Genomic DNA, 24,579 nt, shown 5'->3' on the forward strand with positions numbered 1-24,579 from the left:
AGTTATATTGGTGCAAGAAATTAATTAAAGTTTTGATATTGTTTATGCATTCAAAGTTGGAATATATATTGGCTGCAAGTTCTCTCCAGTAGAGGATAGATTTTACAAGCTCTTTTAATTTCCTTTGCTGATTTTTTATTCTGAGATATGGCTTCAAGTGGGAGTGAAGGTGGTTCACTTCTTAACATCAAGAAGTTGGAAGGAGCACACAATTTTGCCATTTGGCAAAAGCAGTGCTATAATGTGCTTCTTCAAAAGCATCAAGCCCATCCTATCAAGGAAAAGGGAGTGAAGCCGGCAAATATATCAGATGATGATTGGGAAAGTGTTGATGAATTGGCACGTTCTACAATCATGCTTTTTATTTCAGATGTGCTTCTATTTAATGTTGAAAATCAGAACATTGCATGGGATATGTGGAAAAAGTTGGAAGATTTGTATGCTCAACAAAGTGCAACAAACAAGGTTTATTGGCTCAAGAAGCTCATGGATCTTAGGATGAAGGAGGGCACAACTATGAGTGTGCACCTCAATGAGGTCAACTCTATCATCAAGCAGTTAGCAAATCAGAAATTCAACATTGATGATGAGTTTAAAGCAACATTCTTGCTTTGTACTCTTCTTGAGAGTTGGGATATTTTCAGAACAGCTTTGAGCAATTCAAATCCTATTCTTATTTATGCAGATGTTGAGAGTCAGCTTCTCATGGAGGAGATGAACAGGAAGAACAATTCTTCAAGTAAGTCTTCCACTGCCCTCAACACAAGAGGAAGACCTCAGAATAGAGGCAATGACAGCCAAAGGAATAGATCCCGCAGTAAGTCACGTCCTAAGAAGGATATTGAATGTTTTCATTGTGGCAAAAAGGGGCACATGAAGAAAGATTGGTTTAAGCTGAAAAAGGAGCAGAAAAAGAGCAACAACAACAATCAAGATGCCAAATATGATAAAGGCAAGCAACAAGCAAAGAGTAGTAATAGTGGTGTGAAGATTGAAGAGGTAAATGCAGTCACTCATGAGAGTGAGGATGACATTTTATTTGTTTCATCACTTGATGCACATGCTTTAGTCACAGAAGAAGACGGTGACATGACCACTTGGATCATTGATTCAGGTGCTTCCTTTCATGTGACACCACACAAGGAGTTGTTTTGCTCATATAATGGTGGTTTACAGGGTGTTGTGCATCTTGGAAACAATTATGCATGCTCTATTGCAGGGATTGGAGATGTGAAACTTGCATTTTCTGATGGCACACATGTTATACTTCATGATGTTAGGCATGTGCCAAAGCTGAAAAAGAACTTGGTTAGTACTGGTCAATTGGATTATCAAGGCTACTACACTGTGTTTGGTAATAGTAGGTGGAAGATACCCAAGGGAGCCAGAGTCATTGCAAAGGGGTACAAGTGTGATACTTTGTATACTTTGCATGTTTCTGATGTAAAGAATCATGTGGTTGCCGTAAGTGAGGTGCCAAAGGTTTCATTGTGGCATGGCCGGTTAGGACACATGAGTGTTAAAGGAATGCAAGCACTATCTCAATTGGCTTATTTAGTGTCTCTGAAAATTTTAGAATTTAAACATTGTGGGCATTGCATTTTTGGTAAGCATTCACAGTCACCACATAGTGACATTGCAACAAAGATTGACACCCTTAGATTTGGTACATAGTGATGTGTGTCAAATGCCTCAGTTGTCTATGGGTGGTCATGAATACTTTGTTACATTTATAAATGATTCCACAAGGAAAGTGTGGGTCTATTTCATCAAGAGGAAGAATGAAGTTTTTGATGCATTTCAAAAGTTTGTCGCCTTGGTTGAAAATCAGACAAGTAAGAAGTTGAAATGCTTATGCTCTGATAATGGAGGAGAATATGTCTCCAAAAGATTTCAGGAATTTTGTGACAAGAAAGGGATAAAAAGGGAATTCACAAGCCCTCATAATCCTTCACAAAATGGAGTTGTAGAGCGAATAAATCGGACTATTCAAGATAGAATCCGTAGTATGCTGTCTCATGCTACTTTACCCCATAGTTTTTGGGCAGAGGATGTTCAAACAGTTGTTCATATCATCAATAGGTCACTGAATAAGCGGTTGGATGGAAAAGTACCTGAGGAACAGTGGTATGGCAAGCCACCCTTATATAAACACTTGAGAGTGTTTGGCTGTGATGCGTATGTGCACGTACGAAAAGATCAGCGCAGCAAAGTCCAACCAAAGTCAATTAGATGCATCTTTATTCGATATGGTGATAGTGGTGAAATGGGGTATAGATTGTGGGATCCCGTTGGAAGGAAGATTATACGCAGCAATGATGTGATTTTTCATGAGGAAAGCATGCACAGGAAGCCCACACAAAAATAAAAAAATAGAAAGGTTGTCTTTGAAGAAATCATTGTGAATAGATAGCAAAATATGCCCAATAATGTGCAGCAAGGTGCTGCTGCAAATGTCCCTAATGCAGAGGGAATAGAGGCTGAGAATTAGCCCAATCAAATTGCCTTTGATATGCCATAGATAGAGCCACATCTTGGTGATGTAGGACAGCCAGAGGACGTGGTACCACCATAAAATATTGCTGATTTGTAGGGTGAACAACCAATCAATCAAGATGATTGGGTGAGGAAATCCTCCAGAGTTTCCAAACCTCCTGATAGGTTTGTTCCAGGATAGAACTACGTGGCTCATTTTGTCATGTTGACAGATTGTGGTGAGCCTTCATGCTATCAGGAAGCAATGAGAAGGCATGATAAGAGAAAGTGGGAGAAGGCCATGCATTCAGAGATGGATTCTCTTATAAAAAATAAAACACGGGATTTGGTGAAACTACCAACTGGTAAGAATGCCTTACCATGCAAATGGGTGTACAAGATCAAAGTCACTCCTAATGCTGAGAACAAATACAAGGCAAGATTGGTTGCCAAGGGGTTCAAGCAACAGAAGGGCATTGACTTTGGTGAAATCTTTTCTCCTGTGGTGAAAATGACAACATTGAGGACTGTTTTGGCATTGGTTGCACATGAGGACATGGACTTGTGTCAGATGGATGTCAAAACTGTGTTTCTTCATGGCAATCTTCATGAGGAGATTTATATGGTACAACCAGAAGGGTTTGTCAATGAAGGCAAAGAAAAGTTGGTACGCAAGCTGAAAAAGAGCTTATATGGGTTGAAGCAGGCTCCAAGGGAGTGGTACTTCAAATTCCATACTTTCATGCAATCTCAAGGGTTTAGGAGAAGTGATGTTGATCACTGTCTCTATACCAAGAAAGCAAAGGATGGTAGCCTTATTTTGCTCATCATTTATGTTGATGACATGCTTATTGCAGGCAAATCTCGGTATGAGATTGATGCATTGAAGATGGGACTGCATAAGACCTTTGATATGAAGGATCTTGGTGATGCAAATCACATCTTAGGGATACATATTATACGGGACAGAAATAAGAAATTGCTCTATTTGTCTCAGAAGGAATACATTGGCAAGGTTTTGCAGCGTTTCAATATGGAGGGAGGCAAGATTCTTAGTACTCCATTGCCTCCATATGTGAAACTCAGTGAGAAAGACAGCCCACAGTCAGACGATGAAAGGGCTGAAATGGCCAAGATTCCTTCTGCATCCACGGTTGGTAGTCTCATGTATGCAATGGTGGCTACACGTCCAGATATTGCCTTTGAAGTGGGAGTTGGCAGTAGATACATAGCAACACTTGGCAAGAAGCATTGGGAAGCCGTGAAAGATATCATGAGATATCTTAAGGGCACAATGCATGTGTGCATTTGTTTTGGGAAGACAGACTTGGTTCTTCATGGATTCACAAACTCAGACTTTGCAGGATGTGTAGATAAAAGAAAGTCTACTACTGGATATGTCTTCACCTTAGGGGGTGATGCTATTTCATGGATCTCTCGGTTGCAGAAATGCATTGCTTTATCTACAACAGAGGCAGAATATGTTGCATCCACAGAGGCGTGCAAAGAAGCCATATGGTTATCTCGTCTAGTGGGAGATATTGGTTTATCAAGAGAGGTTCCTATTTTGCATTGTGATAGCCAGAGTGTTATTAAGCTAGCACGTAATCCTGTGTTTCATGCCAAGACGAAACACATTGAGGTGAAATATCATTTTATCAAAGAGTTGCTTGATGATAAGCGCATTCAGCTTGTCAAAGTGCACACTGATGACAATCCTGCAAATCTTATGACCAAAAGTCTTAATCTGCAATGCTTTGCACATTGCATAGGACAGATGGGTGTTGGTTACGATTCTCATGCTGAGTTTCTCTTGTATTATATATATTTGTACATTCCTCCCTTTTACTTTTAGGCACATTGGCCTTTAAGTGGGAGATTGTTAGGGATAAAGGCACAATGTGCTATCCCTTGTATAAGTGGTACTGCCATGTCATCACTTTATCCTCTTCTTTATATAAAAAAGGCAATAAGGGAAGTCATTAGAGACTTTTTGCTTCCCACAAAACTTGTGCTCTCTTTTAGCTCTCTCTCCACCCTTATTCCTTCTTTCTTCTTGCTTCCGCTCCTTGCTACCAGTTGAAAGGGTGGAGAGAGCTAAAAGAGAGCACAAGTTTTGTGGGAAGCAAAAAGTCTCTAATGACTTCACTTATTGCCTTGGATAAGGTGATGATGTGGCACAGTGACATGGCAGTACCGCTTATACAAGGGATAGCACATTGTGCCTTTATCCCCAACATATTGTGGCAGATGAAATTGGTCTGGCTAAATATTGCTTAGTCTTGTACCGTAGATAGATTTATTATCTACGTATGCCTCACGCATGGTTCTTCGATTTAGACCTTCTATTCTCTTACTAATGTATCCCTTGCATTGGCTTTGTTGTGGCAAGCTTAAGGATTCATGTAGTTTGAGGAGGAAGAATCAATTGGATGTTTCAAAGCTTTAGAACTCATATCTAGTTTATCAGTGGATTTCAATTTTTGAGACCACAAAAGCTATGCCTCCAGCAATGTGGTGAATTTCTAGGCTTGCATGATTGTGACAATGAAAAAAAGAAAGCTTCAGAAACATGTTTATCATCTAGCAAATGGTTTCCAAGCTAGGTGGTCATCAAGACCATGATGATTCATGGCAAGAAAGCAAATCTGGGTCTCGGAATTGATCCTTCAAATTTCCACAAGCAGGCGCAAACAGGTCTCAATCGATTGTGATACAGCTAGTGTGATGTCCAATTATCCTATGCAAGTGTTGAAGTTCCATTCATTGGCCACTCAATATTGCTGGGTATCACCAGTCAACAAATTCCTAAGGTCAACCGGGAAGTCTCGAAAGCCCCTTGCAGACTAGCATTTAGATCTTTTGCAGTGCATGCATTTGATTGAGCTACAAAATTCTCTTCATGCAAACTAATTAATGGCTAACTAAAAATAAATATATAACTAGCTCCCAATTGTTGAAAATTGGAGCAGCATCATAGCACAGGTTCTTGAGCAAGGAGCAACAATCCAATACAATAAGGCGTTAGGGCGAAAATTCACAAACACAAGTAGCGCTAGATCATCTTTCATTTGTTCCTACAAGTAATTCAAGTGATAATCCAAAAACCTGCTTGTGTTTACGCATCTTGAATCAAAAGGTACTTTGATGCTGCAATCCTTACTTGTAATCTCTCAATTGCATTAAGCAAGGATTGACCAATATTTCCCCACTTTGCTTCTTGATTTGATTCAAGTTTTCATCAGCCTGTAGTCTAATTAGATTGTTGGATTGGTGGTTTGCTAGCATTACGACCAGTTGATACTATGTGTGGCAATCTATAAAACGACAATTGTGATCTATAGGAGAAATCGAGAGACCATGGAAATGCAACAAAAATTGACGAGGGAGGGGCTTATTTGCGAATTCAAGTGATAAATCGATGAAGCTATATATAAGGAAGAAAATTAGTAGGTATTATGTCAATATCTTATTCATTCACAAGACTTATTCGGATTATAACTTTTTGGGGAAGAAAGCGTGCCACCTCCCCGCCCACACTAAGTGTGGTTATAAAAATTATATTATATATTATCATATAAATATGTTTCTTACTCGTCTATTCAAAATTTCTTGTTTTCAATATGAATTCTTACAACATTCCTCTCTTTTGATGCATGTTCTCGATGCTAGAAAGCAAAGAAATCCAAGCTGGATGCAACATAGAAGGATGAAGACACGTTTATGCATAAGGTTGTAGTCCATGTGACAATATTGTATAGAGTGCAAGAAGATAGTTATTATTAGCTATGTGAGTATCACCTTATTCATATATTTGCTCATATATTTGCTCATGTTTAGTGTCTTATGTCTTATTCGTTCGTTTTTTTCCTTTAAGAGTTTGATAAAACACCGGAATAGTGGACCTTAGTAACTTTAGGTCATCTTCGCCGATTGATTCTGCAAAGTTCAAACTGCACTTTCACCTCCATTTTCCGTTTCATTCTTCGTTCTGTTACATTCTTGGACCTACAAAAATTCTTTCACGCAGCATTCATTGCTTCCAATCTGTTTTACAGTCATCACACCTGTGTCGTTAGCATCTTCGATCTGCACCTAAGTAATCCCTTCATTTCCGTCATTTCATTTACCACTGCTGAGTTTTTCTGACGTTTCGGTCGGATTCGTTGCTTGCAATCCGTTTAAACGTCGTTCCTATGAATGAAATCCGTCGTCGTTCGTATCTTCGATGTGCGCTTGAGCTCGGATTGTGCAAATTTTGTTTCATTCTTTGCTCGCATTTACTGGAAATCTCTTCATATCCGTCACGTTTCTTGAGGTTTTGGTCGGATTGCTCGGTTTGAGGTGCGATTGTGTCGTTTGTTACGTTCTTGCGCAGGTTTCGTCTTCCCCGGGGCCGGATATTTGACAAGCTTTGTGCTCCGGATCAAGATAGGTTTTGCCCGGATGATTGAATCCCGAGCTCCGGATCATTGAACTTCTTGATCATCGATTCAATCCGTTCGCAATTTTCAAGTAAATTCTCTTGATCATCGATTCAATCCGTTCGCGATTCAAGTAAATATGCGGCTGAATCAGTTCAACTCCTTCATCGATTCAATCCGTTCCCGACTCGAGTAGTTCAGGAATTCCTCTTTCAGTCCACTGTTCAATGCTAAAATTCTGTGATGGAATCGCAATGCAATCTTCCGATTATCGAAGCAATCGTTGAAATTTAAAATTCTGTGATGGAATCGCAATGCAATTTTCCGACTATCGAAGCAATCGTTGAAATCTGTAGGTGCTTGGAACCGACCAATAGCTTTGATGGCTCCAAGCGCAGCTTCGTCATTCGTCTGTCTACTCTTTCTGTTCGTAACTTGCACCATGGCTCACCCTTTGCAATGGTCTGAGCTTCCCCCTTTCTTTCCCACCGCTCTGCCCTTCCCTTGGGTGCTTCCTATCCCAACCAGGCTTCCTCCTGCATTCGACAGTGCTCATCAGCATTTTCCCATCATCGACAACCTCTTCTTGCTCCTCAAGGTCACCTCCTGCTTCAATTGCACCTACTTCGTCTCCGTCGATACCCCCCTCGCCTTTACCTCCCCCGTTTCCGCCTCCAACCTCCACCTCCTCCACTACCAGGTGGTTCCCTTCAACCTCCCGCTCGATCTTCTCTCCTCCCTCCCCCTTGCATTTCGCATTCCCTCCTTTATCAATGATAGCTACGTCCTTGTCACCTCCGAGCAAGATATCAAGAGACATTCCTCGCTCCTCACCCTCAATTATCAGCTGCTGCTAGCCGGTGACCTCTTCGTCTCCGATTATATGGTTGTCCATGGTATCACCGGGTTTCTGGCACCGTTCACCTTGGGGATACCGTTTCCAGGGGGTAGGGTTCTATCCCGTCTTATACTGCTCTGTATACCCTCATACTTTCTGGTTTTGGTGCACAATGCTGCTCAGCCATCCGCTCTGTGGCACACTGTTTCCTAATGGATTAAATAGGTTTGAAATCGTGTAGGCGAAAATGTGCCTCATTCTTTCCGTAAGCTTTCTGTCTGTGTGCATTCCGAATCGTTAGGGTCCATCAAGTGAGGATACGCTTTTCTTTTAAAAACTTCGCGGGCGCGGGGGCGAGAATTTCAGTCTCGAAATACCTTGGAAAATCTGTTGGTTTGACACTCAATCTTTTGGTAGGTCAGCAATGACTGAGCGATCTTTTTGGCTTTCCGTCTTGTCGTGTCTGAACATTCTTGACACAGATCACTGTTAAACATTGTTAGTCATTGTTCAGGTCTTTAATTTTGTTGTTATTGATGTTGCTCTGACCATGGTGTTATTCACGATGGTATCTCCACGTTTTATTGCGACTTTGCATGTGGATCAATGTTCGATCGAGCAGTTGTGGTGCTCGTACAAGGCTCAAGTTCTGCGAGGTGTCGCTGCATTGCTCTACACACGGATCATTATTCAAACGAGTACTCGTGGTGGTGTCTCAGTTATGTTCACGACTGATTTTGTACTGGAACTGATGGTCTCTATGATGATGTCATGTACACCATGGTTGAATGTGGACGAGGTATACTCAATTCTGGCTGGCATGCTTTCTTGGCAATTATACACCGTCTCCATCTTCCTCGTCCATGTTTTCCGTACCCAGAGAGTTTCACTTTGGACCTGACGAGGAATTCAATAATCTTGTTCTCAAGAAAAGAACCTCTAGAGGGCTCCCAGTAAACTAGATCAACAAAATTTGGTAGGTCCAAGTTCATGCTCTTATTCACAATCCTTAACCATTAAAGTCATTCACATGGGTGGTACATCCAATGCTTAGTAATTATTGCCAGTTGTCGAAAGGGTAATACTCTAATAGCTTAATGGCTAATGTGGCAGTGTGCTTTCGACTGTCCTGAAAGTTCAATCCCAACTTGGTGTGCTTGCAGGGATTTTCCCATCACACAATGCTTGATACAAGCAATCTTATGTGAGGATATGCCACATGTTTGCGTCTTGTAGGCATCATGTCTTCCATATTGGTTTTGCACCTTGGGACACTCTCAAGGGGACGTGAATTTCATGTGTAGCTAACCCCGTGGCTACTTCCATGGTTGCTTTGGCGAGGGGGGTTGGCCTAGAGGAAGCATGCACCCACTAGGCTCGAATACTAGGAAAGTCAGGGGTCTAAATGTTAGGAGGGTTACGATTGTAATGAGGGGCAAACCAACTGTTGCATTGGATTGTCCCAACTGTAAAGATGTATCCTGCTGGAGCATGGAGGAGAATGTTGCAAGGAATTGAGTTTGAACAACCCGAGATGTAGGAGAGAGGGCATGAGTGGTAGTATGAACATTTGTACCACTAGTGGATGCATCCACTGTGGAAGGCAAGTGCTTATGCTGAGCAGCCTCACCACTATCATCAAGTGACTCGAGGGGGACGGGGGGTGCCATGGTGAACTGCCACGGGAGAGAGAGGAAGCTTGAATGTATGGCTTTACCTGCAAAGAAATTCCGAAACTGATATAGTGTTTAGAACCACGAAAATGTCAATGGAGAAGCTCGAGAGAAAGGTCGATGAAGAAGCTGTGAAACGGGACCTGGATAAGCCAAAATAGGGCTATGGAAGCCCCTAAAAGAGGCTGGAAATTTTTGAATTTTCCCCCTTTTTGTTTTGTTTTGTTTTGTTTTTTGTTTGTTTTTGTTTTTGGGGGGGGGGCCTGGGTTACCTAGGACAGTTAGTCCACTGACCTAAAGACCTCTAGGACAGTTAGAATAGGTAGTTAGTCTAGCCTAACCTAGCCATGACTTAATCTCACCCTAGTTTAGTTGATCCAACCTAACCCAACTAACCTACTAATTGAACCTAGTTAGGTTAACTGGATCTACTAACGTAACCTCAGTAACTAACCCAATCTACTAACCTAACCCACCCCACTAACTAAACCTAAACCTAACCAACCAACGAACCCCCCACTGTTAGTCTCACCTACGTAGCGAACCTAAGCTTTGCAAGGCGGCAAGGATGGGAGCGGGTGGACAGTGCATGGGTGGCAACGGGGTGGCGTACGGTAACTGGCAACATGAAGCAGCAGGCGACGGACGGAACGTCAACAGCTTGGTGACGGCGAGGGCTTGGCAAAGGTGGCGAGCGACGATGACGGGCCAGCTGATGACATGCCAGTTGAGAGTAGATAGGTGGGCTGAGAGATTAGGGAGACGATCGGGGGTAACGCACGGCATGGGCAGAGCAGGCATGGTGCGGCAAGGAAGCTTGCTCCATCACATGCCTTCGTCTCTCTCCCAGGCGAACTATAGGGCTTTATATCATCATCAAAGAGTTGGATGGGCAACGAGGTCTGCAGCGCCAACGACGAAATAGAGTGAGAGAATGGTCGTCCGAGCATCACGATAGCAAATTCAATGGGTGACGATTGCATCCGTTTATCTCTTCGACGTTTATCTCTTCCATGAGACTCTCAATAAAGGAGGCAACAGATGGGCGACGTTGTGAATTGGATAGTCGTTGTACGGTGGTTCTGCTCAGTTGGCTGCTCTTTGCCCAGTCAAAAGCAATACAGTTCACCACTCTTGAAACTGATGAAAGATTCCAATGATAGTACGACAATTAGCAGAAACGAGGTAGAAAGGTGCCAAGAGCTTGGGCTCTGATACCAATGTAGAAAAGGGGGTAGGGGCAGATTTGGAGAAGGGGGATAGACTAGCAGAAGGGGAGAGAGATAGGGGGAAAAGGGAGGAGAAGGGGTAGGAGAGAGAGGATGAGGTGGGAAAGAGAGGGAGAGATTGAGAGGGAGTGGTGAAGGGAGAGAGAGTGAGTGAGCGTAGGCAAGGAGGAAGGGAGAGTAGATAGGATTAGATGTCACAGTAAAAAGTGTCCTTGTACATGAGAGGACGGTACTTATATAGTACCTCCTCATCCCTTTGGACTCCTCTATCTTGCAAACACCCCCAAGTACTAATTATCCTAACCCCCACTAACTAGACCGACTTTTGGTCTTCATTATAGAGCTCGCTCCTCGTCCACGGACATCGGGTACGGAAGTTTGGTTTCCTTTCAATTTGCATTTGCTATTTTGGAAGCTTGTTGCTTTGCATTCTTTCTGGGCCCTACAGGCTGTCACTAGTTAGTGTCAGAGAGACAGTTTGGTTGCAGTTTTATGCCTTGAGGCTATTTAAGCACTTCTAGGGATTCGCATTGATACCTTGTCACAGTTAGGTGCCATAGTTATTGAGAAAGGCCTTAGTTTTTACCCTGGCACTTGGGGATTAGTGGTGCACTGGAATTGGATGCAGACTGAGACCAAGTATTGGCTCTAGTAGCAAAAAATGCAAGCAGAACAGTACAAGGGTGCACCCTTGTTGTAAAGTAGAATTCCACTTTTGAAGAATTAAATAAATACCGAAAGTGCCAAAGTGTTTGGGGCTAGTCTGGTGTGTCGTGTTTGGTTCCATTGAGTAGGGGCACTCAGGCCTCCGTCCATTTTCTTTTCAAAGTTGTTTCTAAGTGATTTTGTGTTTAATGAAGTGGTTGAAAGATATGTAATGTAGCTGTAAATGACGTGGATGCTAAGTTAGTTACAGTTAACTGTCCTTTAGTTAACTGAAGGCCGATTTCAGTGGTTCCTTTGCCGGGACAGTCACCACCTTCCTACAGAGGTGAGCCACGGTAGTGTTTGGTGAAGAAAGCCCCCATTGCATTTTTGTTACAGCCAAATAAATAGCAAGCATGTCACACTGTGAGAGATCATTGACTATCTTAGGGCACGAAAAAGATAGCTTTGAGGAGCATAACACTAGTGAGGGTGAAGAAGAACAGAATTATGAGGGGCAGCATGTTCTTTCGGGGCATGCCACTGAGGTATCTCAAGATGAAGCTGATGAGGTGGAAGAACTAGAGGCAAAAGTTCTCTTCAAGATGAAATTGGCAAGTGCAGTTGGTACTTTGACACAATTGACCCAGAATCTGGTCAAGATACTGGATGCCCCTCCCAAGAGCAAAAAGGCGGCCAAGAAGAAGCACAAGAAGAAAAGGCTTATGCACAATGAAGCACCTTCAAGTGGACAGCCACACATGACTCCACCTGTAATGCCCTCAGTTGCTTTTGGCATGGGGAATGCCCCACAAGGCAACAATTTTCAGTCAGTGAGTTATGGATGGCAGCCCTTTCCCCCTCCAATGATGCACCCAAGATATTACGGAGGAGGGTCAGTCTTCCAAGCAATGGTGGGAGAGCCCATAGAAGGGCTAGGTATGCCTGGGAAGTCTTCAGCCAGGAATGCAAAATTTTCAGCAACAAATGATGGGGGGGTATGCCGGCTGCAAATGCCAACATGATGTATGCAAACATAGGGATGCAGCCCGGAATGCAGATGGGGATGCCAAGAATGATGATGTGGTTCCATGAATATGCCACAGATGCAGGGAATGGGACCTAAAATGGTCAATTCAGTTATGGGAGTCGGCAGTAATGCACAGAGTTTGGACCAGATGATGCCACCCCCTTATTTGCAGCCACTTGTGTATGACAACATTGCACCCAAGGGCAAATTGAAAGACTACAAAGAGGGTGGGGCTGTTGTCAAATTTGAGACATTCAATGGGACACAGGACATGCTGAAAGCATTGACTTCTGTGCAACAATTTGATGCTGCCTATGCTGGTGGGAACTTCACGGAGTCATCAAAGGTCAGGAGGGCAGCCACATTTCTCAAGGGCAATGCACTTCAATGGTGGACCAATTTGCTCTTGTAGGATAAAGCCCCTACCAATTGGGTTGAGTTCAAGCAAGTCTTCTCATCTGCTTGGCTCACCACCACTTTTGAAGTGGATATAATGACAGCATGGCATAAGCTGGATGCCGCGAACTGTAAGAACCTCGAAGAGTACAATAAATTTTTTTGGGAAGCCTTGCTGCCCCTGAGTTCTTATAGGCATGTGGAGCTGTCCGACCAGATCGAGAAGTATTGTTGTGGGCTGCCAAAGGAAATTCGGGACTACTGCACCAAAACCAAAGTCTCCAATATGTCCCAACTGATAGAAAAGGCCACGACAGCTTATGCCCTCTCGCAGGGGAAGACTTCAGGCTTGAAGGGCAACAACCAGGAAGCACAAAAACTTTGGGGCAGCAAGCAGTGAGGCCATAAACATTTCAGAAAATTTGAGCAGCCCATCAAGTCTAGATTTGTTGTAGGACAGAGGCGAGGATCGCCTCGAAAGAAGATGTCAGCGGAAGAGAAGAAGGCCCTCTATGATGCCAACAAATGTTTCATATGCAAGGAACAGGGCCACCCGAGCACATGAATGCCCACATAGAAAGAGGAGGTTTCCCTCGTCAGATCCAAGTGAGAACAAGGGAGAAAAGAGGGATGACCATAGGGGTAAAACGCTCAAACCCACTACTGGTCTTATACTAGATGTCACTGGAGTCATACAGGATGTGGATGCCACGGAGTTATGCAGAGCGTGGGGAAAATCTGTGACCAAACCGCTTTGTTCTTCTTTGATCTAGGCGCAAGAGCAAAAATATATATCATCAGAGCTGGCTGGAAAATTTGGGCATAAAGGCAAAAGAGATGGGGCCACTATGTGCTGCAGATATGCCCATGGCACTGCAAGTCAGTTACACTGATCATTGGGAGGCTCCGCATGCACATTCACAGCTACGTGGACATTGAGGAGTTCTACATTATGCTGCTGAATGGGTGTGATGTTTTGCTGGGTATACCTTGGCACCACAGGAAGGGAGCACTTTTGGATGCTAGAGGTAGAGTTTCCAGAAGGTATCTTGTTAAGTTTTAGAACTACTCAGCACTGGAAGCCAAGTGGATGGAGGAAAGTGAATGGGCAGATTCACCTAGGGTATTGCAGCTCTACTTGGAAGCATTTCATCTTGGGCCCACTGCGGTACAGGATAGAGGGGGTAGCACGTCCACTCCCTCATGATACATACAACTCATAGGATATCTAGAGGTTGCTTGGTGACCCTATGGCTCTCACCTGAGGTATTGGTTTTGCTGACAGTATTTCTGCCATGGAACCTCTATGATGAGTGTACTAGTCACTCCACACAAATGATGCATGGATATATGGATGGATTCACACTCTTCTAGACCATATATTCATTGTAGTTGTATATCACAGATCATGTATTATCTGGTATGGATTTATGCCTCTTTCATTGTTGTTTATTTACTGTATTTTGTAGAAGCAAACAAGTTTGTTTTCTGTCTCGAGGGGGGTATGTCACGGGGACGTGAATTTCATGTGTAGCTAACCCCGTGGCTACTTCCATGGTTACTTTGACCAAGGGGACTGGCCTAGAGGAAGCCCACAGTTCCTAGAAGTTCCTAGTCCAATTCTCAGTGCACCCACTAGGCCCAGATGCTAGGAAAGTGAGGGCTCTAAGTTTTAGGCCCAAGAGAAACATTGGTTAGGAGGGTTAGGATTTTAATTAGAGGCAAACCAACTGTTTCATTGGTTTGGAGGGTTAGAGCATTAATGAGGGGCCATGTGGCAATCCGCCACACAAGCTTCTTCCCCCCTTCACCCTCCCACACATTTTCCAACATGTAGCTTCATTGTTGTACAGCTGTTTTTCACAAATCCCAAGGTCCAAGCTTGCTAGCACGCATTCCAAGGCTGCTCTCTTGCTTCAGATTTGCTGGCACACAGTCCAAGGCAGCTGCTCTCTAGTTGTATGACTGTTTCTACCATTGGCATGCATCTTGAGGAGCTTTTCGCTGTTGTACGGACCTTCGTATTTGCTGTATGGACCCTTCTTGCTGTACGGACTGGATCTGCTGCTGTATGGGCTGTTTTGGAGCTGGTACGCACTTCGAGGCAGGCATTCGGAGCTGCTCGGGACTTCTTGCTTCCATTTTGGGGTTCTCTCTTTTGCAGAACAGCTTCTCTCTCCTGTTTCTGGCCTCCGCACCCTTGAGCCTTGCTCTTCTCTCTCTTTCTCTCTCTCTTCCTGCATGGAAGCCATATGTGCTCTGCTGGGGGCTTGGATAGAGGACAGGTGGGGGGGGAGAGCTTGCCCCTCGCCCATGGACAGCGGGTACGGAAGTTTGGTTTCCTTTTGATTTGCATTTGCTATTTTGGAAGCTTGTTGCTTGGCATTTTGTTGTTGGGAGTTCTTTCTGGGCCCTACAGGCTGTAAGAAGATACCCAGTCACAGAGGGTATGCCTGGTTAGTGTCAGAGAGACAGTTTGGTTGCAGTTTGATGCCTTGAGGCTATTTGAGCACTTCTAAGGATTTGCACTGATGCCTTGTCACATTCAGGTGCCACAGTTGTTGAGAAACGCCTTAGTTTTGACCTTGGGCACTTGGGTACTAGTGGTGCACTGGAATTGGATGCAGGCAGAGGCCGAGTGTTGACTCTGGTAGTGGAAAATCCAAACAGAATAGTTCAAGGGTGTAAAGCAGAATTCCACTTTTGAAGAATTAAATAAATACCGAAAGGGGTGCGAAAGTGTTTGGGGCGAGTGTGGTGTGTCGTGTTTGGTTCCATTGAGCAGGGGCACTTTAGCCTCCATCCAGTTTCTTTTCAAAGTTGTTTCTTAGTGGTTTCGTGTTTAATAAAGTGGTTGACAGATATGCAATGTGGCTGTAAATGATGTGGATGCTAAGTTAGTTACCGTTTACTGCCCATAAGTTAACTGAAGGCCGGTTTCAGACAGTGACCCACTATAGGCCTGGTGTATGTATTTGGTACGCATTGCCACTCTTGTGAGCAGCTTGCAGGCAGGTTGCTTTTTAGAAGGAAAATTTGTGACCACGGACAATATGGATGAAGTACAACAGCCTGGACTATCTTCAAGCATGGGTGGAACACACACACACACACACACACATTTTTTGTGTGAAAAGGGTTAGAAGAATGTACATTCATAGCTGTCGCAGTGTGGAACACACACACACACACACACACGTCCATATGCATATATATCTATAAATGCATATAGACATGTATGTGTGTTTGTGTGTGTGTACAGACATATTTTCACTAAAGAAAAGCGTGTGCGCACAAACATATGTACATATACATATTCAAATCTATGTATGCATGTATATCCTTTTTATAGCCTTGCTGGTTGGTTAAGTGGCCAGCCTGATGGGTAGGCCCTTAGGTGATTGGTAGAAAATAGGGCAGCTGACTGGTAAGGTTTACCAGAGATGTATGGAAGCCCCAGACCTCACACAGGCAAAACGTCATGTAGGACATTTTATTGTTTGGATGAGTCTCTTGTGTTATGCAGTCATGCTTTGGTTTGTGCTTTAGTGGATTTATATTTTCGTGTGCAGTTTCCAATTTTCTGGTCCTGGGGTTGATGAATAGAGAGCTCACTTGCCGTGCCACACACACACATGCACACACAAAATGCATGCACACAAACAGAGGCATATGCATAGTTTGTTAACGAAACTGATCTCAGACTTGTCTTTGGTGGTTTGCAGAATCATGAAGTTCCAACTCTCCTACTGTAATCTTGAATGGATCGCATCACATTAGGATGTAAGAAGTTTCTGCAATGGTGTCTGTTTTTTCCTTGTAGCAGCAGTTAAGGTTGAATGCTGTCATCACAAAAACTTATCACATCTAATGAATTGGCCTCTAGGGGCAACAAGATAATGTTAGACCTTATCATGACGTATGTACTTTATACCTCTTTTTTGCATGCACGCAGTGTGTGGGTATGGAGGGGTAAGAAGGGAGTGGTGTCAATGAAGCTGATGCAAAGACTCGAGAAAGGCTCTTGAATCTTCTGGGCTTGTTGTAGCACTGGTATCAGTGTTTTTTTCTTACAGCAGCAGTCAAGTTTTGGCAGGTTCAACGCTTTGATTGTAGAATCCCTTTTACATCTAATGAACGGCCTATAGGGGCTACAAGATTCCGGTAGGCCTTGTTATGACATATATGTTCAAGTATGAAGTAATCTTTTCTTTGCAAGAAGAAAGAATGCTTTGTAGTCCCCCCCCCTCCTCCCTGCCCCCCCTCTTCCCCTTTCTTGTCCTCTTGTGGCCCTTCCATGCCAGTGTTTTTTTATGGGAGACCCCCCTTGATAAAGGATATCCCAAATGGGCTATCCGCCATCCCAACCCTTGAGACCTAAAGTGGGCGACCTTGCCCTAAATTTGATTGAGAAAATTAGCCATAACTTTGTAAAATTGTCATTTTCATAAGTACAGAGCTGTTAAACGGTGCAACAAACACAGTATTCATGTAAATCCTGCCTTGCCATTTAATTTGATATACAATATGACTACTTTTTTATTTTGCAATCAAAAGATGCAGACCGCTAAAATATGGCTATTTTTTGATGATCAATCCACATTTCCTATTTTTTCTATCTCAAGTGCTTGTCCCAAACCCAAAGGAGCACCAAATTTTCTAAAATTTGCCCCAAAAAAATCACTGTTCCATGCCCTACACAAAATATCCTTTCATGCATGTGAGCATTGCAGGCTTCTGCCATTTCAGTCACTTCATAAGATACTGTTGTAGCTCAAAGGGTCAGGTGGATTAACCACACTATTGAACACAGGATTTGCTATACTAATTGGGCAACTTATGGTGAGATTCTTGTGAAAGTATACTTTTTTTCATGCAGCATTTTTCTTAAGTTAGTCTGATTGGTCTTATTATTCTGCAGAATTATCAGAATCTATCAAATTTGAATTTGTGCTTCAATTTCTATTGTGACAGAGGAAGAAACTCTGTAAAATAATCATTGTGTGGTTGTCTCCTCTCTTTCAGACTTTGTGGATTTCATCCTTCTCTTCACAAAATTATATAATTTATTATTCTCAGAAGGCTGTGTGTAGGTGTCACATGCAGAATGTTTTTGGTTTCTGTAGGCTAAGTTCAATTAATTGATCAATGCGTTTTTATGCCCCCCAGTGCGCATGTGAATGTAGGCGTCTGCAAGAGGGATTAACTAGAAAAGTCACACTATTGTATAGCAAGGTTTCGTCAGGACCTATGGGTGGGTTTTCTGTATTTTCACCTTTAATGATGCAGCCTTGTGACTGCAGGATGGCAACCCCATCATTCTGCAACTTGTTATTTAGCACTATTTAGCTACTTGTGCCTTGTTTAGTTCATTGAGGCTTACAGTTGGAAGCATTTCTTGAGTAAAAATCCACTGAGAATTTCTGGACTCCCTTGAATCTCAAACAGCAGCGGGGCATTAACGAGATGGTAAGTCTTGCCTTGGTTACTAGGCGTACACATTGTTTGTCCGGAGTCGTGGCATGCCTTGCTTACTCGGGGTCCTACATTGAAAACAGGATGTTTCTCCACCAGGTTCTGTCATTTAGAGTTCACAAAAGCCTTGTTCAGTGAGGTAATAAAGTTACTGGTTTTTCATATCAGGTGATGTCCAGATCGTTCATGGTATAGCTGTTGATCGGACAAGTGTAACTGTTTGTTCAAAGTATCCATGCTATGCAATTAAATTCTTGAACTTGTCACTAGGATCGAGGCATGCCTTGTGTACATTGGCAGTTGCCACATACGGAGTGTTGGTGGTGGAGCCCATATGACAACGTGAATCCCCTCCAGGTTTTGTTTCGAGTGGCACCTTGACCTTGTTCAGCACAAGGAGGGTGTCTAGGGAATCATGCCTTATGTGTCGTGGATTGTGGGGTTGCAAGTGGCACTTTCGTGTAAACTGTGCACGACAAGTGATTTGTGCTGCTTGCATCAGTTTTTTACATCAGAATCGAATCAAGATATCAAATGCAGCCCCATCTTCAGAATGTGGGTCATAATACTTCGGAATTTGTAGGAAATGCAAGAGGGCATGGTCCGCCTTTGCTGCAAATTGCTTTGAATTTCGCTTAGTATTGTTGTCATCTGAAGACGTGCTAATGAGTGAGAGTAGAATTTGATGCTAGGGATGCTATTATAGTCGGACGTATACCGCAGGCGACGACTTGTTAGGCACAGACTCGTGTTGCCAACACGCGGCACTTACTGGCCGCTGGCGCGTAGAGTGGGGGCGCCAGCGGCCAGTGATATCTTCAACGAACGACGTCTCAGTGCGCTCGCTTATCTTGACAATCTTTGATATCATGATGCAGAATTGTGGAGGCGTTTGTTTACGTTCAGCCTTCCTCTAAGCCAGCAAGAGAGCTGACTGCAGCTCACCTCCTCACGCTGCCATCTGACCTCGCCTTCCTCGTCCATCCCTTTGCACCATCATTCAAATTTGCAGTTTCCCAACCCGGCCATCCATGGCCCTTTTCCCTGGAGAAGTTTCCCCTCCTATCCATTCGCTCCAGATTCACCTTCCCGACCCCGATGACCATGAGCAGATCTTTGAGGACGTGCAGGAGGAGATCCCGGACGACGCCGCCGCCCAGGATGATGCTTCTTACCAAGACCGCACCTCTTCTCTTCCCCCTGCCCGTTCTACCCCTCAGCCTTCCTTTGATACCGCCAACCCGCCTCTCGATCGACCCGTTCGCGTCTACGCCGATGGGATCTATGACCTCTTCCATTTAGGGCATGCTCGCTCTCTCGAGCAGGCGAAGATATCGTTTCCGAATACCTATCTGCTGGTGGGTTGCTGCAGCGATGCTGTCACACACAAGTATAAGGGGAAGACGGTGATGACGGACACGGAACGGTATGAATCGCTTCGCCATTGCAAGTGGGTGGATGAGGTAATTCCAGATGCGCCGTGGGTAATCAACCAAGAGTTTCTCGACAAGCATAAGATCGACTATGTAGCACATGATGCTTTGCCATATGCTGATACTAGCGGGGCTGGCAAGGATGTCTATGAATTCGTCAAGGCAGCCGGGAAATTCAAGGAGACAAAGCGGACAGAAGGAATTTCAACCTCGGACCTTATCATGCGCATATTGAAAGATTACAATGAATATGTGATGCGGAACCTGGCTCGGGGCTATTCCAGGAAAGATCTTGGCGTGAGCTATGTGAAGGAGAAGCAATTGAGGGTGAATATGGGGTTGTCAAAACTGCGTCAACAAGTGAAAGAGCAGCAAGAGCGCGTTGGACAGAAGCTCAATACTGTTGCGAAGACTGCTGGCACGCATCACAGCGAGTGGGTGGAGAATGCGGATCGCTGGGTGACTGGTTTCTTGGAAAAATTCGAAGAGGGCTGCCACTCGATGGAAAGTGCTATCAAGATGCGCATTCAGATGGGATTTATCAGGAGGCAACAGAAGAGGCGACACCTTTCCAAACTGTTGTCTGCTGCATCAACAGTTCACTGATCGGCACAAATTATACCAGGATTCCTCTCCCATTTCTTCTGCATTTCCATTTCAGATTTTGGGCTTGCCAGCGAAACTTTTTTGTATATATATATATTTTAATAACAGATCAAGGATGTTGCGTCTGCCAGATTCAGCTGTTAGTTTCGAGCCTTGGCTTCTTAACTATTCATCGAACGGACAAGTTTTTTTGTACGTTTTGGGAATTGCACAGCAATTGTGTAGTCATAAAGACAATGGACGAGTGCAAGTGACTTCACAATGCTATTGTTATTGAGGATGTAGGTTTGCTAGCTTCAGATGTTGATCTTAGTCTAAGGTCCTTAACATTTTGCACTCAAGTTAATTATGAGGGAGATCTGCCTCCAAGGTTATTATAATGTGAACGGAACGCATGGACCCAAGTCTCAAGCTTGCGCTCTTACAATGTTGTCTTGGATGATTCGTTTCCCTAGTTGGATGCGTTGGAGATGATTTCAAAGGTTTTGTCTTACAATGTTGTCTTGGATGATTCGTTTCCCTAGTTGGATGCGTTGGAGATGATTTCAAATGTATTGTCCTAAGGAATGTATATTGGGCTCCGTCTCAAACCGAGTCTTCCAAAAGGAGGAATAACCCCCCCACTTGTGGATAGAGAAGGTCATACTTACAAGACCGTTATTTGGACATACTTTGACATGGATGTGATTTTGTTGAAGGTTGTGTTTCAAGATTAGCAAATTTCTCGTAGATTACTTTGAAGCACAATACAGAATGATGCTTAGCAACAAAGGCCAGTGTATTTTAGAGCGATTACGCATGGTGAATGTTGTATGGACGAGTACGGGATTTTAATTGCCATTTTTATAAACAAAATGCATGTGTTGAGAAGGGTTTAACTACCCATTCCACACAACATTTGATTTGGTTAATCCATACAAGTTATGATAATGATGTTTGGAAAACTTTATGAGATGAGCTCTATGAAGATCACCATTTTGGTCCTACAATGATAGGTCTTAGAGACTCTTGTTAGAAGATACATGTACCTAAATTTGTGATCTTAGTTCCTAGGAGGCTTATGGGTTGATGTCATGGAGGGGGAAGACACGGGAAATACGGTTGGTTTATTTGAATGTTTTTCCCTTGGTAGAGCATAATTATGGAAGAAATGTCACATCAATGAGACAGGCCATCTAAAGAAGTGTTAAATCAATGGTTCTCAAGGGTAGGATGCTATTTCCCTTTGGTTCCCTCTATTTTCCTTGTGTTTCCCTCTGCATTTTGCACAACATAACGGAAATACCTATTTCCCCTCTTTTTCCCTGCGTGACATAAGCTCTTTGGCTAGGAAGCTTCATTAGAAAAGTAATATGTATTGCCTCTGCCCTTCACAATCATCCATTGATTTCCTAGTGGTTCTAATGTGTTTGAATAGGCGTTGAAAGTGAGGAAATACCTATTTCCCCTCTTTTCCCCTCCGTGACATAAGCTCTTTGGCTAGGGAGCTTCATTAGAAAAGTAATATATATTGCCTCTTCCCTTCACAATCATCCATTGATTTCCCAATGGTTCCAATGTGTTCAAACAGACGTTGAAAGTGCATTGACTAAGAAAAGATTATATTCTATTTTTTCTACGAAAAAAAAAGTGCATTGAATAGATGACCCAGTGTTTGAGAGTAATTGGCAAAAATAGTGCAAAGAAACCCCGGGGGATTCACTCTTCATTACAGGGGGATGTCACCTGCGTGCATGAACTTCAAGAAAACCCCCTATTTAAGATCCACGTAGGATGATAAAACACCCCTATTTAAGCTTATAAGATACCACCAAAATTCTATTATGTCCCCCCCTTTCCTTAAATCTACGTTCTTTCTCAAGTATTTAGACTACACAATAAGCAAATTTAGATTACTTTCCCTATGACTATTTAAAACCATACACAAAACCAAACTTGTTTGGACTAGTTACCCAAGGTAGCCTATACTATGTCCCCCCCTCTTAAATATGGCATGGCTCCCTAACTTAAATTCAATATTGGGAAAAAATAAAAAGGGCCCCCACCCCTAATTTATAAGCTTATGCCTTATTTCAAAAAACCCCCCTATTGTACACTCACGTGATATCATAAGTTTCCTCCTCTGAATCCCCTGTGAAAGAGACTTAGTAATTTATGTTGAAGTTCTCGTAATGGCTTCTAGATCTTTTGAAAATCGTAACTCTACATGTATTCTCATAATCAAGCATGGTTTGTTACATAGAGAGTGAAAATTCACGAACTTATATGGTAGGGTGCTTGCCTATCCCAGCGGCTATCCTTGTTTCGAGTCTTGCCATGATGGCATAGTTCCTGCGCGTAGTGTGGCCCTTGATGGGACCATGGGTGGGTCGGTTTTATTTAAAAAAGCATACTAAATGAATATTTTTAAAAAAATCATTGTATTAATCAACGTGTGTGCGTGGTGCCTAGAAAAGAACTGTGCCAAAAATCCAAGTGTCCCCTGAGGGCAAGAAAATTATATTGCGAATGAACTGGAGGCAAGGAACCTGAAGCCAAAAGTCCCTTGCTTACAAAAATGCCTCGTCAAAGTATGGCTATTGTACCGATGAGGGTTGAGAGACTAGAGTGCATGACTTGCTAAGTGGCTCGATTGATTGAGCAGCTTTTATGTGTACCAATGTAGGACTTCGAAATGCATAATGATTCAAAGACTTCGGAATCAAGATTTGAATATTCAAGACTCGTGAATTGAGAGTCACCTTAGGAATCTCATTCTTGTATTGCAACGTTCTAAAGGGGAAAAGGTTGCTTTGAGTCAATAAGGATTCAGTGTAACTAGTGTGATGGATCTCCATAATTAAATCCCTTCAACAGGATATTATCCTCAACTAGTAATGTATGACCAGCCCTGCCTAAACTATGTTTACACTTTTTGGAACCTTGCGCTTTTCTCCTCAATGGTATTAAAGAATGTTGTTCTAATCCCAATCTTTTATATTATTTTTCTAGTTGCATTACTTGAAAGTGCTTACATCTTGTTGCATTCATTTATTGATTGAATTGAATGTCCTATAGTTTTATTTTGTTATGGAGTGTATAATCACTAATTTGGAATGTAATCTTAATTTTATAAGTTTAGCATTTTTAAAAAGGAGGTAGAAAAAGTAGTAGGAAAATTTTAGAGATGGAATGTGACAAAGGCCACTGGATCTGATCCTCCTTGTAATTATCAAGGGCAGTGCTTATTACTTGAGAAGAACAGAGATTAACGCTTTTTGGATGGACAAGGGATTGCTCACATGAGCGTGTGATTCTTTCTTCGATAACATGGAAGTAATTCTCACTACGACCTTTGAGATATTATGAGTTGGATTACAATCACATGAATGATGGTGTTATTACACATCGATTGTGCATTCACCGTGGTCGTTCCTAGCTCTCACGCACCATCAAGAACATGCATTAAAAAGAAGAGGGCATGTTAAGTATAATCATAAGTTTTAAGTCTAGATGCGTTGCAAAGATGGAACTCTACATATTCAATTAATGAATAGGATGCTCTTACCCTTTTTAAGAAATCCCAAAATAATAAACTTTTCAAAATTAAAAAGGGGTAAAATAAGAAAGTTGTAAAACAAAAAAAATAAAAGTCATATGTGACATATGGGGAGAAACAACACACTTCCTCTCCAGTTACTATAATATGACAAAGCATACTCATCTCTCAACTTTGGTTTCAATTCTGCTTTTAGCTTTGCTTTTCTACTCATCTTTCTGCTTAGCTTGTGTTCTGTTTCATTGAGCTCAGATATGAAAAGTTTACCTATAATGGCTTGCTTGTATGCTCCTTTTGTTCAAAGCGATTGTGTTTAAATGAATATCTATAGAGCATTAGAAACACATTTTTAGTGAATGAGTTAAATTATTGACGAGGGGAAAGACTTGTACCATAACAACGTAAATTATTTATTTAAAAATATTTAATTATTATCTGTGATTTTTATTTGCTGTATTCAAAGTGAAAGAGGAAGTATGTGCAATCCAATACAAAGCCGCGGTGCTTTTCTCCACACTACTAAGAGATAGCCTAGCATGATTGTCTAGCAAAATGAGAGCCATATTAAAAAAGCTTCCAATTGAGACCATATTAGAAAACAAGAGGCAACAAGTGAGGCTTGCAAAACTAGCCATGGACAGTGAACCCTTCTCCCAAGAGTTTGTCATGGAGGGCAATATGGAGTAGTCAGGGATGAGGAAAGATAAGACGAGTGGAGGCCAAGGAGACAAAATGAAAGACGAAGGCAATGCAAGAAGGCAATGAGGTCTCTAGGGGCAAGCTTCCTAGCCATGACAAACTAGCAACAAAGAATTAC

General features: G+C 42.7%; 1 protein-coding gene and 1 pseudogene across 2 annotated transcripts; both read left to right on the forward strand.

The window, feature by feature from the left end:
• Positions 1-6,465: 6,465 nt before the first annotated feature.
• On the forward strand, positions 6,466-17,236 carry LOC147891178 (uncharacterized). Of its 2 annotated transcripts, XM_087389969.1 has the most exons (5): positions 6,466-6,574; positions 6,854-6,990; positions 7,256-7,846; positions 16,436-16,493; positions 16,666-17,236. In XM_087389969.1, exons 3-4 carry the CDS (start codon positions 7,282-7,284, stop codon positions 16,441-16,443), a joined length of 573 nt encoding a protein of 190 aa, XP_087246095.1. In that variant the 5' UTR covers positions 6,466-6,574; positions 6,854-6,990; positions 7,256-7,281; the 3' UTR covers positions 16,444-16,493; positions 16,666-17,236. The 2 variants fall into 2 exon arrangements, with proteins under 2 accessions (XP_087246095.1, XP_087246094.1); XM_087389968.1 differs by having other exon boundaries at positions 6,854-7,846.
• A 1,730-nt stretch (positions 17,237-18,966) lies between these two features.
• LOC147891179 (choline-phosphate cytidylyltransferase 2 pseudogene) lies at positions 18,967-20,339 on the forward strand (annotated as a pseudogene).
• The last annotated feature ends 4,240 nt before the right edge of the window (positions 20,340-24,579 follow it).

Source organism: Dipteris shenzhenensis, chromosome 18 (genome assembly GCF_047967505.1).
Source record: "Dipteris shenzhenensis isolate YYH24624 ecotype China chromosome 18, Dip_SZ_1.0, whole genome shotgun sequence".
Taxonomy (NCBI): Eukaryota; Viridiplantae; Streptophyta; class Polypodiopsida; order Gleicheniales; family Dipteridaceae; genus Dipteris; species Dipteris shenzhenensis.